General features: G+C 46.4%; 1 protein-coding gene across 1 annotated transcript in view; it reads left to right on the top strand.

Moving 5' to 3' along the window:
• Positions 1–19,381, top strand: part of MYO18B (myosin XVIIIB) — a 256,494-nt gene that overhangs the window by 128,615 nt on the left and 108,498 nt on the right. Inside the window, 5 exon segments of the mRNA XM_055323213.1 lie at positions 3,435–3,559; positions 7,993–8,147; positions 12,160–12,283; positions 13,072–13,272; positions 17,595–17,705. Of these exon segments, the coding sequence (XP_055179188.1) occupies positions 3,435–3,559; positions 7,993–8,147; positions 12,160–12,283; positions 13,072–13,272; positions 17,595–17,705 (716 nt within the window).

Raw genomic sequence — 19,381 nt, 5'->3', positions numbered from 1 at the left:
GCCCCACCATCCTCCTGGAACTTCCTATCTAGTGCAGACCTGAAACAAAGAACCTGACAATATCCCAAACAGTAAATTATCAAAATGAGACAGGTACAGTTTAGTAATAATGCAAAGAATGATAAAAAAAAATAATGGCCCTATGACAAGGCACCTTTATAATTATATGAATTTTTTAAAGATTTTATTTATTTATTCATGAGAGACACACAGAGATGCAGAGACACAGGCAGAGGGAGAAGCAGGCTCCATGCAGGGAGCCCGATGTGGGACTCGATTCTGGGTCTCCAGGATCAGACCCTGGGCCGAAGGTGGTGCTAAACCGCTGAGCCACCCGGGCTGCCCTAATTATATGAATTTTTTAAAAAAAAATTTATTTATTTATTACTGAGAGACACAGAAAGAGAGGCAGAGACATAGGCAGAGGGAGAAGCAGGCTCCCTACAGGGAGCCTGATGTGGGACTCAATCCCAGGACCCCAGGACCACAAAGGCAGACACTCACCAACTGAGCCACTCAGGTGCCCTTATATGAATATTTTTAATATAAATTTTGAGCAAGGCATTTCAGTAGTTAAAAGTAGAATTGATGAAATTGCCTCTCTGGATTTGAATCTAGACTCCATCTCTCATGAGGTGGGTGAATTTGGGCAAAGAAATGTGTACCTCGGTTTGCTCATCTTTCAAATGGATGTAGTCATAGGTGATTAGTGGAAAAGTGGTTAGCCATGGGCATGGCTGCTTTATTGTTATTATTAATACTGTTAATAGTGGGTCACTATCTGTGTTTGTAAACTATGGAGCAAGAACTACTACTATCCCCATTTCAAAGTGGTGTCAGGTGCTCAGCCATCATTGAAGAGAAGGTGAGGCCCCTGAATTGCCCAGCAATAGGTGTACTCAACAGAGCCAGGGCTTTCGGGTGGTGCTTGGCTTCCATGGTTGCCTGGAGATTCACATCTCATGGCTCAGTGGGCATGGTGACATCTCTGTCAATTCCTCTCTCCAGTCTAAATGAGTCAGGTGAGAAGGATGCCTAGCATGTCTGTCAGCTTTTATAAAACATTGACATCATTCTGTCGGTGCCCCCAGAGGATTTGTGCCCTAGAAACGTCAGGGACACTCAGAGGAACAGAGGTCAGGAGGCGGTGAAGAGGCAAAGTGCATTTGCTTTTCACTCTGCTCTTGCTTCCTCTTATCCTGGCTCCCTCCAGGGCAGGCATTTACTAGGGGAGCTGGGGGATTCTCTGATACATGACACCCAACAAGTAGGGTGCAATCAGGGAGTGGGAAATGGGTTTGCTTGGACCTGGGAGGTGGGACAGCACAGTTTCCTCAGAAGAGCATCAGCCCCAGTTCCATCCTGACTGTGATTTATTTCCCAGTTTGTTTTCTATGGGAAGATCTGGGAACTGAAAGGGAGGGGGGTGTGCTTAGCTCATGAGCCCATTAGTCACAATGCTATATAGGCTCTCAGCCCTGGATGCTCATTCCAGGAAGCCAAATCCACAAATATTTTGTTTTTCATTATGAAAGCAATACATACTCATTATAGAAAATTTCTAAAATATAGGAAAGTTGAAAGGAGCCATAAAACACTTTAATCACACCAGAGCAATGCCACCCTAACCTCCTCAATGGATCAAGCTGGAGTATCAATTATTAAGAACAAGTTTTTCCACCATGCATGGTTAAGTATTTGGAGAGGACTTTTCATGGTGTGCAGCCAGCACTGAGCAGGCCACCAGGAGGAGGGGGTTTCGGAAGAATTTTAGTTGGGCCCTGCTCTCGAGAAATTTGCAGTAGACATGGGGAGGTCAGATAAATACAGGAAAAAATGGCTAACGAAGGGCTGAATTATATGTACTGATTAAGAATGCCCCCCCGCCCCCCGGAATGGGCACTGGTGGTGGAAATCAGCCTCGAAGAATGGAGAATGGCTTCCTCATCTGCTCATGTTGACCACTCACTCATACCACTTGCTCTGTGGCACATCATAGAACAGAGCACACGTACAGCTGCACAAATGCTTTTTGTTTTCTCTTCCTTTTGCAGGTGCATTTAAGGTTTTTTTTTTTTTCCTGGAAAGGAGATAGAATTCTTTTTCTTCCATGATGTTATTACCTTGGTGGAAACTCATCCGTCCATCAATACATATATACATATGCCTGTCCTAAAAACCATCCATCCAGTCCTTCCATCCATCCATCCATCCATCCAACCATCCACCTATCCAGTGGAAGTTATGAAGCATATATGATATGCTAGGCATTGTATTAAGTCCTGCAGATACAATCATGAGCAAAAACATTTGCTGCTTTTATGAACTTGAATTCTCTTCTGGATTCCTGTAAGCTTCCTTTATGAGAGCTCTGATCATGCTAGGTTGTAACTGTCTTTTTGTATGTTTGTCTCCCCTACTAGATTCTGCTGGAAGATAGAGTGGTTTCTTATTTGTTTCGATATCCCTTGTGCCTGGTATGGAGTAATGTGCTCAGTGGGCATTCCAGTGTATGGTAGATAGAACAATGTATGATGGGTGGATGGAGAGATGGCTGGATGGATGGATGGAGAGACAGATGGATAGAGATATGTATGTATGTATGGATGGATGGATGGATGTATGGATGGAAAGATGAATGAAGTGAGTGGTCTCTATCTTCAACTATCCATATGTGGAATGTTTCCCACAGCTCCATTACCTTAAGGGACATTACTCTATTACTCAGATTATCTGAAGACATCATAACCTGGTCTGGCCTATTCTATATAGTCAAATAGTTTTCAGCACACCAGCAAGTGATTTTTTTTTAATATTTGTACTGAAACAAGTGATTGTTCTGTTATCTCATAGAGATATCTTGGAATCAATGTCTCTGTTGCTACACATTCAGTAGACCCTTTAATTATTGTTCATTGATTTATTTGTTAATTTAACCAGCAGTTAAAGCTTACATACTGTCACCCATTGTGGTTGGCCAGTAAGATGATTCCAGTTGGTGAGCTTGTATCAACACATATGGAGGAAACTTCTGTGTGTAGGGAATGCTTCTAGAGTGTGTTGAGGATCTACAAATGATAAAAACAGCTCTCTTGACCTCAAGGGTTATGGATTTCCTTGGAAAAAGAAAAGTATGTGTATGGTTATAGAGAAATTGAGCAGTATAAAGCAACCAAGCTTAAAATAGTGAGCAGTCAATAACTTCAGACAACTAGAGGTGGACAGGACAGGCTGCCTGGAAGAAGTTTTTTTTTTTTTTTTTTTTAACCTGGACTTAAAGCAGAATTTCTTACCCTGAAGTCCAAAGTCAGACATCAGGCACTCTCTATTGTGAAACTGTGTGCAAAGAGCTGAGAAAGTGTGAGAGAACCACCCTCATTCACCTAGCCTACCCTTCCGCTGCCCCCTCCCTCCCCCCCAACTTTGTTAAATAGCAGACGAATGGCAAATGCACTTTGACTGTGCTCAGATGGAGAATGAGTTCCTCAGGAAGCGTCTACAGCAGTTCGAGGAGAGGTTGGACTCAGAGCTGACATCCAGGAAAGAGATGGAGCAGAAGGTAAGAGGTTGTAGCTAGCCTGGGTCCCCAGAGCATCAGATTGGGCAGGTTCTTAGCAGCACTGTCCAAGCTATCGGCCGAACCTAGGGAGGGAGAAAGAGAGCACCCTTACTTCGTGTTTTTCCACCTTCACTGTTGTTAAAAACTCTCATCACTATGGGAGATGAAAACATTTTGTCTGCATGTGGGTGTTCTACCTGGGGAAAGAATACTCTGGAATAAAGAACCTTGGGTATTGGGCCTCAGATCTTTCTGCTTTATAAAATGATTGCACTATGCTCTTAGAATCCTTGATCCATCCATCTCCTTTGCCTTGAATCTGCCACCTCCATCTCTCACCTAGACCACAGCAACAGCCTCCTGCTTGGTCTCCTTGCCTCCAGCCTCTCCCCTCACCCACTTGCTATATTGCCGCCAAGAGATTTTGCAAGTTATGCTGACTCTCATGGTGGACCATTTCCTTGAGTATTTGGTCAATTTTGATTGTAAGCTCATCTTCAACATGCCCCTCATACTCCTATCACGGGAGCCCCAGGTAGTCTGCATGGTGGAATGTTCCTGTTTCTTCCTCTGACTCTTAGGGTGAATCTTGTGTGTACTTAGTTATTTTTGAGTCAGTTGCTCTTACTTTTCAATTTTAAAAAACATGGTATTGACGTTCCCGGCAACCCTGTGTTTATAGGGTTGCAGTGTGTTTCTCTAGAAGGAGCACTTTTGCACTGTCTTCTGCACCAGCCCCTGAGATGATGCAAAATTCTCTCCATTGCAGACTCTTGCAACTTGCAACAGGTGTAAAGTGCCAGTTTCAAGCTCTAAACCTGGAGGCACAGGCCTGGAGTTTTGATTTCTTATGGGAATGTGTCCTCCCCCACCCAGAGCCAGAGTGGTGCCAGGCTTTCTTACCTCCTTCCAGGCCGGTGGGTGGAGCTTCTCCGGTCCCCTCACCCCAAGGTGCAGCTCTTTGAGGGTTCTGGCTTGATGCAAGGAACTTCATTCCAATCCCCACTTTCCATGGTCCCAAGGCTTTGTTCCTTGTCTCCAACAGGTCATTCAAACACAGCCATTTTCCTTAGTGATATTTCTGGATCTTTCAGCTTCTCCTCTTCCCTCCCACCCTGGCTGCCAGAGTGTCAGCCTCTATCGTGATTGCCTTTGTTTTGTGTCCTTTGCATTTTGGATATCCCCAAATTTCCCTTCCTTTCTTGAAAGTGCAGCTGGACATTACGCAAATAAGATATTCATATCTAGGGTTTTTTAGATGAAGGTAGGATAGCTTGACCTTTTTGCCTGTTTTGTGTCATCTCCAACTCCCCCTAGTCTATATTCTAGCCAGCTTGCACTCCAACTGTCTAGCATCTGCCAATTGCCAATTTCCATGGTGTAAATATTTCCACCAGGGCCGATCTCATCCTACTACTGTGATATCCTTGGGTGTGGAGTTGGGAAGAGGATCAGCTCTCAGCACTGGCTCTAGCACACTGAATTCAACCATACTCACTTGTTTAAAGCTCACTGCAAAGAGAGGAAAGTACTTTCCCATACATCACCTGCTTAGGCTACACATGCACAGCCTCCCTCATTGTCAACTCCCCCCAACCAGGGTGGCCACCTTGATACAATGGATGAACCTGTGTTAACAACACATCATCATCATGCAAAGTCCAGAATTTGCAGTAGGGTTCACTCTTGCTGTTGTACATTCTGTGAGTTTAGACAAATGTACGATGATGTGAATCCTCCACTGTAGTCTTATGGAGTAATTTTGCTACCCTAAAAATCTTCTCTGCTTCAACAGTTCATCCCTCCATGCTTTTGCCTTTTCCAGAATGTCGTATAGTTGGAATCATACAGTGTGTCGTCTTTTCAGATTGGCTTCTTTCAATTGGTCATATGCATTAAAGTTACCTCCACATCTTTTCATGGCCTGATAGCTCATTTCTTTTGAGTGCTGAATAGTAATCCATGGCCTGGATGGGCAACTGTATATCCACTTACCTACTAAAGCACACCTTAGTTGCTTCCATGTTTGGGCAATTGTGAGTAAAGCTGAAATAAACATCCATGTGCAGGTTTTTATGAGGACGTAAACTTTCAACTCCTCTGGGTCAATGCCAAGGAGAACAATTGCTGGGTCATATGGTAAGAGTGTGTTCAGTTTTGGAAGATACTGCCAAACTGTCTCCCAAAGTGGCTGTCCCATTTTGCATTTTTGCCAGCAGTGAGCGAGAGACTCCTGTTGCTTTGTATCTTTAGTAGCATTTGTTCTCATGTGCATTCCAGATTTTGGCCATTCTCATAGGTGGGTGGCGGTGTCTTATTGTTTTAATTCTCAATTCCCTGATGCCATAGGATGTGGAGTGCATTTTCATATGCTTATTCGTTTTTTTTTCTTTGGCAAACTGTCTTTTAAAGTCTTTGACCCATTTTTTTAATTGAGTTGTTTTCTTGTTGGGTTTTCAGTGTTGTTTGTATATTTTGGATAATAGTCCTCCATCCGATATGTTTTCTGGGAAAGTTCTCTCCCAGTCCATGGCTTGTCTATTCATTTTTCTTTTTTTAAGGTATTTATTTGAGAAAGAGCAAGAGAAAGCACAAGCAGAGAGTTGGGGAAGAGAGGAAGAAGCAGGCTCCTTTCTCACTGAGCAGGGACCCCGATGTGGGGCTTGATCCCAGGACCCTGGGATCATGATCTGAGCTGAAGGCAGATGGATGCTTAACCAACTGAGCCACCCAGGCACCCCTGTCTTTTCATTTTCTTGATAATGTCTTTTATGGGGCAGAAAAATTTAAATTTTAATGAAGTCCAGTTTACAAACTCTTTTTTTCATGGGTCATGCCTTTAGTATATTTCTAAAAAGTCATTGCCAAACCCAAGATCATGTAGGTTTTCTCCTACATTATCTTCTAGGAGCTTTATAGTTTTGCATTTTACATTTAGGTCTGTGATCCATTTTGAGTTAATTTTTGTGAAGGTGTAAGCTCTGTGTCAAGATTTTTTTTTTTTTTGCACATGGATGACCAGTTGTCCCAGCATCATTTGTGGAAAAGACTATTTTGCTCATTGTATCACCTTTACCCCTTTGTAGAAAGATCAAATGTCTATATTTCTGAGCTCTCTATCCTATTCCCTTGCAGTACCTTAGTCTTCCTCACATCTGGGCCTTTGTACATACTGTTTCCTTTTCTTAGAATACTCTCTCCCCCCGACCTGAATACTTCCAACTATCCTTAAGATCTGAGCTTACATATCTTTCCCTCCAGGATGTCTCCCCTGTTACAGACTGGTTGGGTGCTCCTGAATTGGGTCCCCAAGTATAAACCTCATTGTGATGCATTATAATTATCTGCACTTCCTGGTCTCCACCAGGAGAGTTTGTGGTGAGCACCACCACCATTCGTGGTGAGCACCTTGAGAACTGAGGTCATATTTGCCTGTCCTACCATTGTATATACCTCCTCACTGTGAGAGAAAAGCACTGTGTGACCACGTGCAGAGGAGGGACAGGGTGAGCTCACGTGGGGTTTTATAAACAATGGAAGTAAGCTCAGGATCCTCCCACGGTTTCAGTGGTCACTTCCAACACAGACACTGTAATGTGATCCTCAAAAGCATCTTGAGCTGTAGATAAACCCAACTGCAAGGAAATAGCACAGTTCTTTAGTAACAAATTACAAAGGCGGGTTAGTTTCCCCAAGGAAGGGGGGCTATTCATGCTGCATTAAAAAGTAATAAGGCTGCAACCTTTTCTGAGCCGCGGAATATAAGAAAACATCCCATTTGCCTTCAAATACTGAATTTAGAATTACAAGCTTCATTAACTCAGAGTTTTGCTTATTTAAAGAAATTCTTTAATGAGGCCATTTCTTCAAAGCAAGTGTGCTGACTTGTCCTCTCTCCCAGATTTAAACTAGGACATTTGGGAAGGTTTTTCCTTGAAGAAGAGGCAAGAGGCTTGGCTTTTCTGTTTACGGTTATGTGTATCCCTGTGCCATCAGGCCCATCGAATGTGCCATCGATGGCTCTGACCTTTAGAGCCTGTCTCATGGGTTTCCTGGGCATGTCTTCGAGGTGTGCCATGGCTGGTCCCCACATGGCTCTGAGAGTCTGCCCACCACTGGGGGTATTAACTACACGGGACCCACAGGGCTGTCGTGTCGAGGCAGGGCACGTAAAGAACCTCTGGGCGCCTTGGCAGGGTTATTATTGAGTCAAATAAGAAACAATGCCAAGAGATTGATGGACTCACCCTTGGCTCCCCCTAGCAGAAGTCCCTTCCTTGAGGTGACACAAGCAGAAAGCGGTCAAGTCAGGGTCTCTCTGGTTTCAGCACCTGTTCTCTGTCCACCACACTCACCTTAGGGCTGGCAGCTGCTTGAAATAAAAGGCAGAAAGCCCGATCAGAGCAGGATGATTCATTCTGTGACTCCCACAGTTTGGGGAGCTGCAGAGTGCTTACGAGGAGGCCAAGAGGATGGCCCACCAGCTGAAGAGGAAGTGCCACTATCTAACCTGTGACCTGGAGGACACCCGCCTCCAGCTGGAGAACCAGCAAAGCCGGAATCATGAGCTTGAGAAGAAGCAGAAGAAGTAAGTTGCATTTCCCACCAATTACCCGGGCTGCAGGATGGGCTGTGTTGGTACCAATGGGTGGTAGGGAGTAGTGATTGTCTTCTGGGGCCTCTGGGTTCTCCTCCTCAGCCCCCCAAATTCTGTCAGGCCCACTCATCCACAGGGCATAACCTGCTTGTTTGGTCCTGTATTTTCCTCTCCACCCCTCACACCTTATTCCCAGAAGGTTCCCCCTAAGTGTACAGCAAGAAGCGATTCTTACCTGTTATCCAATCAGTTGACCATGTGACCTTGGGGAACTTTCTTGGCCTCTCTGGGCCCTGGGGATCCTCATTTATCGAGGGAAGACTTGGTGATGGAGGGTGGGGACACCCTAGCACAGTGGTTGTGGAAGCAAGCGCTGATGTCAAACCACCGCAGCTCAAGACCTCACTGTGCCTTTTTCTAGCTGTATGACCTTGGATGAGTTATTCAACTCCCTGTGCCTCAGTTTCTTAGCCTCAGGTGGGGGTTGAAAACACCACATAGCAGTGAGGACTTAATGATATTGTTAGTAGACCCAGTGGGCCACAGAAGGGGGAGGCCAAAGATCTACTCACCACCCTTTGCATTTGAGCCTAGGCTCTCAGATAATGTGAGCACTTCTAGCACAGATGGACAGACGGATAGATGAAAAAGAAGCCAGTCTTTTTAAAGATTTTATTTATTTATTCATGAGAGACACACAGAGAGAGGCAGAGACACAGAGGCAGATGCAGTCTTCCTGTGGGGAGCCCTTTTCAGGACTCAATCCCTGTACCCTGGGATTATGATCTGACCCAAAGGCAGGCACTCAGCCACTAAGCCATCCAGGCACCCCAAGAAGTCAGTCTTGAAGCTGCACTCTGGTTCCCATGCTCCTCAAGTGGTAGAGCCTAGACTGGGACCCAGAAACTTCCATATGCAAAACCTTATTTAGCACCTGTGCTGATTTATCCCTGGCCACCCTGGCTGGGTTAGAAGCTCTTCGCCTTGTTTGCTGAGGTTAGTGGTGTGCAGGGGTCCCCTTTTGAGTCAGATGATGTCCAGTGGAGACTTAGAGGAGATAAAGAGATGAGATATAGCCTCTTTTAGACAGTCTGGGATAACAGTACAGAAAAATGTTACAAGATGTGCAAGAGGTGCCAAGCTGAATTATATTTCCATGGGAGTGGCATAGATTTTGAACTGGGTCTGCGTAATTAAATATTGTATGTCTCACTTTGAGCTTTTCTGGGCTGGCTTCCTCATGTGAAAAAAAAAAGATCCTTGGGGGTTGTTAGCATGCACTCCCCAAATGAGAGAGGTTTCTTTAATCTTTTATTAATATTTGACTCTGTTTTATTTTCCACCTTCCTGGGGACTCCGGATGAACCTTGTCCTTGCAGTGGGGAAGATGGCTTGGTTATACCTTGGCCATTTCCTATGTGAGCTTGTCAAATGATGCCACCTCTCTGGGCCAGAGAGAGACTGAGGTTCTGGAGGAGTTCTTGGACTTATTGTTGAGAAAAGCCCCTAGAGAACCCCTCTGTAAACCCAGAGGTGGGGACTCCAGCCTCTTCTGGAGTTTCTGCCAGCTATGACAGTCTTGGCTGTCATCTGTGGATTCCGCTCCTATTCTTTTTTTTTTTTTTTGATATTTTATTTATTTGAGAGAGAGAGAATGAGCTGGGGCAGGGGCAGAGGGAGAGGGAGAAGCAGACTCCCTCCTGAGAGCAAAGAGCCAGATGTGGGGCTCAATCCCAGGACCCTTGAGATCCAGACCTGAGCCAAAGGCAGATGCTAAACCACCTGAGCCACCCAGGTGCCCCCCTCTCCTCCTGCTCTGAGGGGTTATATGGAGGATTTCCACTCTGATGGGAATAGAGGCTGTCCATGGAGTTTATGCCACCAGAAAGTTCCATCTCTCTGGTCGTTCCCTGACACCCCTTGGCAAAATCCTCCATTCCAGGCACTCAAGAACCTCCCTATTGGGCTCCCATGGGAAAGTCCCATTTCTTCATATTTAACGTTGCTTTCCCCTCCCCTAAGACTTACCTATCCTGTGATACTTCCTATCCCTCTACCATCTTCTGGCAGAAGTCAGTTCATGTTTTTAAGCTCATTGCAAATGGCAGCCATTATCTTTCTGGGTGGACCAGCATTTGAGCAGGGAAGCCTTGCTCTAATGATGGGAACTCAGGTAAAATGACTGTCTTGAGGGAAGGAAGGATCTGGAAATGAGGGTCACTTCCTCATATCCCTCTAAGTCTAATCAAAGTATAGATGTAGCCACCTTCTCAGTTTTCTGGGCCCTGGATGGACTGATGTCTCCATGCCTGTAGAGCTCCCTGGCTTCTAAGTTCACAATGGCCTGAAGTGGTTCCATCTTAGGCTTGGCTTCCTGTTGCCACGGTCATTGCATGGGTCACAGAGCTCAGTTCCGAGAACCGATGGAACTCCCAGCCTGCTTCGCTGGGATGAGGCCCGTGCTGGGCTCACTGACTCCCACACTCACTGGAGGTTAGACTGCAGGCCTGCTTCGGGTGGGGTGAGGCATGCCTGTCAATCCCTCTGGCCTCGGGCAGTTGGTTGGTCAGGACATCCTAGAAGTTGGAGTCTGTAGGAGCCATCCTTTGGCATCAGGGGTCTGCTAGGTCAGGGACTTCTTGGAAACCTGTCATTGTCTGGCCCCTACTGTCTGCCCCCACCTGTCCCACTTAGATGGAGGGCTAGCTAAGATAGCAGGGGAGCTGGATGCCAGCCCACTTCCACCACTTTGGCATTTGGGACTGAATCACTCTGCCTCCCTGAGCTTCACTTCCTCTTCTGTAAAATGGACATCATTACCTGTTTATTACTGAAGCGGTACAAGGACTACATGGACCCAAGTGCAGAGCCCCGGCAGGTTGGGACTCCAGAGCACTATCACCCTCACAATGTTTCCCTTTCCAGGGGGCCAGTGGCACCTCCTGAGTGATGTCACCAACAGCCAATCAGAAAGCTCCTGGCTCTTCCAACAGGCAGACTCCCTCATGTGGTGCCTAATGGCTTTCTCTGGAGTCTGAGGCTTTGAAGGACTATCTACTGTTAAGATACATTGGATAGCCTTGTAACAAGGGAGACTTTCTTCTCACCAGTGCCCAAAGCCCATGCTTAGTTCGTCTGTTCTGACCACACCAAGTTCCCTGGAGCAGTGGGACTTTCCGTGTGGGCCAAGGCAAGTTACCAAGGTCACATCTTACTGAGGCTTGGCACAGCCTCCTCTACCGGGCTCCTCATGTGTGATAGGGATATAAGAGGAAGACAACTTCATGGTATGATGTCCAAGCCCAGAAAGTGCTTCTCACACAGCAGGCACCCTCATGGAGAGGCAGTTGGGCCCCAAACGAGGCATTTCCTAATTCCCGGAACAGCCCCCAAAATGACTGTCTAGTCTCTGTGGTTTTCCCTGGGGAAACAAATGAAGACAAGACCAAATGTACTAATGTCCATCCTCTTATCAAAAGTTACTCTGCTCTAATATGGCTTATGAGCGCGGGAGCCAGCTGATATCATGTAGGAGATGAAACATAGAATATGCCTTGTTTGTGCAGATACATACTTTCATTCCTTCACTGATCAACCAACATTAGACACCCAAACTGGGCTTTGGATTTAAGGAGCATTAGCTTATATGGGCAAACCAGGTAGATGAAATTTTTCTATCATTCTATATGTTTCTTAATTCCTTTCCTGTGTCTGTATATAGTTTTATTCTACTCTTGTTTTCACCTATGTATTTTATCATGTTTTACGTAAGACTCCATTATTCTGGTGGAAAGTCTATATAAACCCTAAAAAATTGCTCTCTGGTGTTCCAGATTCCTACCGTCCATCCACAACCTCACCTACAAGCACCAAATGAAACCTCCCGTCTCTCTCTGCCCCTCTCTCCTGGTTGCTGGAAAGCTAAATGCCTGTGTCCAGTCTTGTCTGCCCCTGCCCCAGGGGCCCCCACCCCAGTGCCGTGACATGTGCTCTGCTTGAACAGGTTTGATATGCAGCTGGCCCAGGCCCTAGGGGAGTCTGTGTTTGAGAAAGGTCTTCGAGAGAAAGTGACCCAGGAGAACACCAGCGTCCGGTGGGAACTAGGCCAGCTTCAGCAGCAGTTGAAGGTAAGGGAGGGTACATGGAGCCCTCTTGGTTGGCTCTTAGCTGCTGGCTTCCCGGAACCCCCCCTTGGCATATGAGGTAAATAGTGACAGGGAGAGAACTCTGGGTGGAGGGTGGGGAGCGGGCGTGCAGGTCTGTCAGCCAGCTGGAGTCCTGGGCCCCAGGGTGCCTTTATACAACAAACAGTAGTTGGAAGATTGATAATCAGATCTTCCTAGCTCTTTCAAGGTGCCCACCTGGGAGGTAGGAGAGGCTGGGCAACGAATGAGTTAGCTGTCACCCCATCTAGGGGCAACGCTCTGTCCCATGCAGGCTCTGGTGCAGAGACATTTTATTAAAATACTATGTGGGCACTTTACTCAGTTGCTCCTTACCCTTCTGTGGCTCCCTGCCTACCCCCCCCCGCCACCCTCCCCCCACTCCCACTGCAAGAAAGCTCTCAGCCAGGCATTCAGCAGTTTTTCTTGGTCTAGCCCAAAGTTCTTTGACCTTGGAGCTGACTTTCTAACCTGGGTGAGTCATTTCTGGACACCTTGCCTCACTGCCCCCATGTCTCAATCCTCGCCTTGGCAGATAGATACACGGCTTACAAATGGACATGTTTTGAGGTCTAACTGTGGGGGCAGCCCTCCACTCCTGCTTGTGTGAGCTGTCCCGGGGCCCAGGCCTTGGTACCCCAAAGGGTGTCCTGCCCAGCTTCCAGCCCGAGGCAGAGATGGCATATTGTGCCCCGGTGGGTGAGGGTGTGTGGTCATGAGACTCCAGATCCCCACCGCCTTGATCTCTGTAGCAAAAGGAACGAGAAACCTTGCAGCTGAAGCAGGAAGTGGAGATGCTGCAGGCCCATAAGCAGGAGCTGTTGGGATTGTCCTCTCTGGGAGAAAACTGCGTCGCTGGCTTGAAGGACAGGCTCTGGAAACTGGAATCCAGTGCCCTCGAGCAACAGAAAATCCAGAACCAGCAAGAAAACACCATCAAGCAGCTGGAGCAGGTAGGAAAGCTCCGTCCCAGGTCAATGTCCTGTCGCATACTGGCTGCAGTGCAGAAGCAGGTTACTGAGATGCAATACCAGCACTTCACCTCAACTCACTCAACTGTTCCTCATTCTGTTGTGGCTCCCTATTACCCTTGGAAACCCTCTCAACCTCCAGATCTGGCATTCAGATCCTTCATGATCAAGCCCACTCCTCCCATCCCACAAGGGTCAGACCCCACTTCCTGGATATGGAAACTAAGGCTTGGAGACACCGAGAGGGTGCCAGGAATGGGATGTGGAGCCTGTGCCATCTGAGTCCGTAGCACCTAAAATATCTGCTACGAGCACAGCGCTGTGCACAACCTCCAGAAAGATTGGAGCACTAGTCTTTGGAAAACACAAAATAAAGAATAAGGCAGGAATATTGAATACCCTAATACCAGCACCCTTTGATGAAGTTTTGGAATATAGGTGAGGTCTGGTGGGGTGAAGTCTGGAGTCGACAACCAAGAAAGAGTTCTTGAGATGTCTTTGGTGCAAAATGGTGTTTTTATTAAAGCACGGGGACAGGACCCGTGGGCAGGAAGAGCTGCTGCCCGAGGCCTGTGAGGGGTAGCTGATTATATACCTGGGAGTTGGGAGGGGTTTGAGGATAGCGTACTCTCTAAGGAATTTTGGAAACAAGATTTCCAGGACCTTGAGGAGGCTAGCTGTTGCTGGGAAAAGGTCACTTATTAGCGTCTAATAAAACCTGAGCCATGAGACCCTTCAAATGTATATCGGTGGGCCATGTGCTTGGGGGATGATTGCCAACATGTATCTTGGGGGATAGAGATAAAGGAAATTTCTAAAGGATTTTTTTATGTTAAAGTAGACTTAAAGGATCCTGGGGGTCAGGCTAAGACTGCCTTTTGCCCTTAGCAAAGTATTAACGTTGAGGCAGTTGAGTCCTTAGAGGAATGTCAGTCTCCCTGTTTTAAGGACTTGTCAATACGTTGCCCCAGGTTTGTGCTTTGTCCTCAGCTAGTCCTCTGTTCCCTCATCATCCTTAACGAAGTATTATCTGATGAATATGTTCTTTGTCGGTTCGTTTGCTGATATGCCCGCCTCATTCCACAAAGATTCAAAGCGGCTTATAGAGCCTTGAATGCATCATAAAATAGAAAAATTATAAATAAAACAACACAAGCCAGAAAAACACACACTAAAATAGACACCAAGGAGGTTTGGGGATTGTGAATTAATAAGCCAATACACAAAACAAACGAACTCATACACTTAATGATTTCAGCTCTAAAATTCCTGGTGGCCAGAGAGAGAAAGGAAATGTGAGTTGCATGCTCTGTGTTATCCCAAGGTAAAAACAAACCAGCTTTTCAAGGGGAAGCGGAGCTTTTTTTTGAGGCTTAACTGGAAAGAAATTGCTCATGTGGCATTTCACAAGTGGCAATGACTTCGAAGTGATTATAAGGTGGAGATCGCTTTCTAGATAATCTGATGAGGTAGCATAAATATGTAAAGTAGATGAACTCTGAGCAGCTCTGGTTAAGTGGTGGGGGGTTAAGGGGGAAGCAGGAGTGGGAAGGTTGGGGTGCCTGCCCTGGCTTCTCCCTTACACTCACTTACTGGCACGGAACCTACCAAGTACTGAGACCTGGGTGTGGCGGGCATAGAGGGACAGAGTCTGGGGCAGTTCAGAAAAGAGTTCCTTTAACTCATTCAGCCAATGAGAATTGATCAAGCACCTCTTTGCTCCTGCAAGGTGTGGATGTTAAGGATGTTGGGGTAAACAAGACAAGGGACACCTGGTTGGCTCAGTCAGTTGAGCATCCGACTCTTGATTTTGGCTCAGGTTCCTGGGATGAGCCCTGTGTCAAGCTCCATGCCTGCTTGGGATTGTCTCTTTCTCCCTCTCCCTCTGCCCTGCCCTCCCTGCGCCCCCCCCTTTCTCTCTAAAAACAAAACAAAACAAAACAAGACAGATGTGCCCCTCTACCTTCTGGAAGTTTATAGTCATGCTGAGTATCATGAGAAAGCTTAATTTGCATATCTGGTCTTGGGAGCAGGGTTGGGGGAACAATCAGGGAAGATTTCCTGGAGGAAGTGACATGTACTGAAGGATGAGTCCAAGCTGGCACCAAGAGAGTTCCAGGCAGGAGGAACAATCCGAGCAAACGCCCAGGGACAAGAAAGTCCTGTGGCATTCAAAGCGCTGAAATATGGTCACATCCACATGGGACCCTCAAGGCATCCCTATGACCATAGGCAAACCCACTATCTTCTCTAGACTTCAGTCTCCTCATCTGTACAATGAAACTGGAGCCTTGTCAATCCCCTGGCTTCCCCCAGCTCCAGCTAGGAATCCAGGGAGGCTCATGAAGGAGGTGGAATATCTGTGTAGATCTTTAAGAGACATGGAGGATGCAGCAGCTGGCATAACAACCCAGAGTCAAGAATAAAGTGAGCACTCTGGAAAATTCTGTTAGTTCTTTAAGATACCATCAGGGGACCCCGTGGTGCTCGGGAGCAGAAATGTATTCCTGTGACCTCAGGGACCCGAAAGTTAATGCATCCTTCCTAATTTTCCATCCTTAGTGTGCACAAAAGGTGAGGCTGACGCAACACTTGAATCACTTTAGCTTTGCCCAAAACCTCACGCTGCATTGTGCCCTTGTAGACATCCGGGAGATATTTATTGATCACAATATAGCACTTTTTCCAGGGAATTTTATGTTAACTCATATAAGCTTGACATAAATGGTATTGCAGATGTCAGGGGTGTCCAGGGGGCTAGAAAAAAAATGAAAAAGAAATATTATATTTACTTGCTTAAGCTCCTCGTTTTGGATTATCTTCCCATAACCTCTGTCATTTTAAAGGAGCCGAGGAAAGAGGCTGACATTTAAAGTGAGCCTACTTTATGCCAGGAACTGTAATAGGGGCTCTGGTACACTCTCCTTTCTCCTCTCCACCACAGTTCTGCATAGTAGAGAATATTGTCAACATTTTAAAAGACCAAGATTGGTTTGTTTTTTTTTTTTGCAATTTAATTTCCATGGTAGGGACAGCAATTGTAACCGTCTGAGGGCTTGGTGAGAGGTGCTGCTTGGTGTGGTAAATGATCAGAAATTTTCTACATTGCAACCCATCTACTGTATTGGGTTCCAAATGCCACTTCAAGACCAGCAGCATTAGAGCTCAGATAAATGGAAGCTTAGAAGTATAGATGCTCGGAGCCTGGCACCTGGAGATTCTTCTGATTTGGCAGGTCTAGGGTGAAGCCCTGGAATGTAAGCTTTTTCAAAAATCACATTATTTAATGCTAACATGCTACAGAATTGAGAAGCAAGAGCTTAGGTCAGTCCCTCAATTACAAAGATCAAGAAAAGAAAATCTTGAACTGGAACAGGAACCTATGACATCTACTTTCGATTCTAGAACCTTCTATACATCATCACATAGTTTAAAAACGTCATGGATCATGGCTCTTTGTCAGCTCTGAGCAAGTTTTGGAGGCTCTCATTTAAAATACTCATCTCCTCCATGGGGACACAGCTCTTAATTTTGTTTTCCTAGGAAGGGAGGGGGGCAGTCCTTTCTGTCTGTTTTCAAACGAGAAAGGCCTGTTCGTGTGCCAGGCAAAGTGCTAGGTATTTTACACGGACAATCTCACTGAATTCTCCTAAAGCGTCCTAACGTGGTGGTTTCCCACAAAGCAACCAGTGGCCAAGTGGATTGTCCATGGTGACATTTTGGGGCAAGTGGTCTCCCTCTGTAGGCCTTCCTATCTTCATAAAGAAACTTCCATTCTGCCATTCATCCACCCACCTATCCGCCCATCCAAAAAACCCTCACCGATGCTGGCTCCAGGGCTGACACATTTATTTGCTTTGTGTTAAAAGTGTTGAGAAGGATCCTGAAGGATTCTTCCTTCTAAAGTCAGTGGGAAAGAGCATGATTGATTTATTCGTGAGAGACACAGAGAGAGAAGCAGAGATACAGGCAGAGGGAGAAGTAGGCTCCAGGCAGGGAGCCCAATGTGGGACTCGATCCCAGGTCTCCAGGATCACGCCCTGGACTGAAGGCAGGCGTTAAACCACTGAGCCACCCAGGGATCCCCAAGAGCATGATTGATAACTGATGTTTGTAATGACTGCAGGAAGGAAGAGGTAGCACGGGGGCCATTTATCGATCTCCTTTCTGCCCCTCCTGGGTGCCTGCGGGGATTACTTGACTCTCACCCTGCACTCCAGAAATGAAAAATGCAGATAGAACGAGCAGGATGACATGGTTGGTGTGGGTTGCCCTCATGCGCTGCTCTTCTTGCTGCCCTGCAGCTCCGCCAGCGGTTCGAGCTGGAGATCGAGCGGATGAAGCAAATGCACCAGAAGGACCGTGAGGATCAGGAGGAGGAGTTGGAAGATGTCCGTCAGTCCTGTCAGAAGCGGGTATGTGCCCTTGGGCCCTGGCAGATCCAGTCTTGATCCCATCTTCCTTAGAGTGGGGTGGAAAGGGATGGATTCTAGGGCCTGGGGTCAGACTGTTCCTGCATCCACCTAAGCTAAGACCTTAGCTGTCATGGGTGCTGGAGCAAAAGTACCTGTCTTAAATATGGTCCTGGAACTTCCAGAAGCCTCTGGAACTGTCAAGCAGAATCACCCTCAAGATATCCTCCCATAAGCCCATCATGCCATGTGACTTTATAGCTTGGGGAAAGGGCTTACATGTTTCAAGAAGGGGACTAGTCTCTTCTGGCTATTTCCTTTTGCAAATATTTTCTTACACTTCATCTAAGCTCCTGCAGACATTTCAAACAGTGGACAAGAAAGTAATAAATCCTTGAAATCTTACCACCTAGAAACATCATTAATACTATTTTAAAAGTCACTTCATAGCTCTCTGTCATTGTATACACACGCATACATATTTATTGCAATATCGTTTTCCCTAAATGGGGTCATGCTTTCTCAAAGCCCACTATTTTCACACAGCGATTCATCCTGGACTTCTTTCCATGTCAGTAAATACAGCTCTAACTTACATATTTAAGAGCTTTAAAAGCAGTCCACCTGAGGGACCCGCTGTAATCTGTTCAACAAGTCTCCTATGGTTGGGCATTAGGGTTTTCGGATTTTCTGCTCCTCTAACCAATGCTGAGATAAACATCCTTACAGATGCATTGACTTATGTGAATAGAAGATGAATCTTTTAAGTGGAATGGCTGGAAAGCTTGGGATTATGGCTCAGTGAACAGGTTTTCTCACTGTGGGAACCCCTCCAGGTCCTTCATAGCCTTGTGTGCATTTGGATCTCCAAAAAAGGGCCAGGTAGCATTTCCCAAAGCTTATTCCCATTATTGGCTCCTTCAGTGGTCTGTCCACAGAGACCTCTAGAACTGTAGGGCTTGTGGGCCTGGGTGTTGGATCATTGTCCTTCCACCTTAACAACTGTGCCATCTTGGGAAAGTGACTTTAAGCTTTAAGTACTGTTCAACTCCAGACTATTCTTTGACATCTTGCTCTGTATCCAGTGCTGGTCACCCAGAGTCAGTTTATAAGTCATACAAGAAAGCCAATGTTGCTGCTTTACTTGGAGTCATGGGGGCTTGGGTCAGGTCCCAAAGTCATCAACTACCAAGTGTGGGGCGTTGGAAAAACCGCATAACCTTGCTAGTATTTAGCCTTACTGTTGTCATCTGTAAAATAGGATAATATGGCTACATGCAGGGTCACAGTGAAGACTCAAGGAGATCTCAGATGGGGAAATATTGCACAGTTTTGTAATATAATTGTTGTTTGTTGGACACGTACAAACAATCCTTGTTTGTTGGAAACTTACAAGCACTAGTGGATTTCCATGCAGTCCACCCTTCAGAGGAGCCAGGGAACCAGCCGGGTGGTTCATTTGCTCCCAGGTGTGATTCATCCATCCAAGAGAAGAAGGGTGTGGGGACTTGGCGCCTTTCAGAGCCCACAGCCGAGCATCCTCTTGGGCAGGACTGAGGGGTGCCTTGGTGATTGTCAGAACCTTGGCAGGAAATGGGAGTCTAGCTGAGCACATCCTCAGGCAGATCTGACTGCCTTGGTACCCTGCCCTCACTGCAGGGGGGTGTTTGAGAGCCAAA

This window comes from Nyctereutes procyonoides, unplaced genomic scaffold (genome assembly GCF_905146905.1).
Source record: "Nyctereutes procyonoides isolate TBG_1078 unplaced genomic scaffold, NYPRO_anot_genome, whole genome shotgun sequence".
Taxonomy (NCBI): domain Eukaryota; kingdom Metazoa; phylum Chordata; class Mammalia; order Carnivora; family Canidae; genus Nyctereutes; species Nyctereutes procyonoides.
This window is presented reverse-complemented; position numbering and strand designations above follow the sequence as displayed.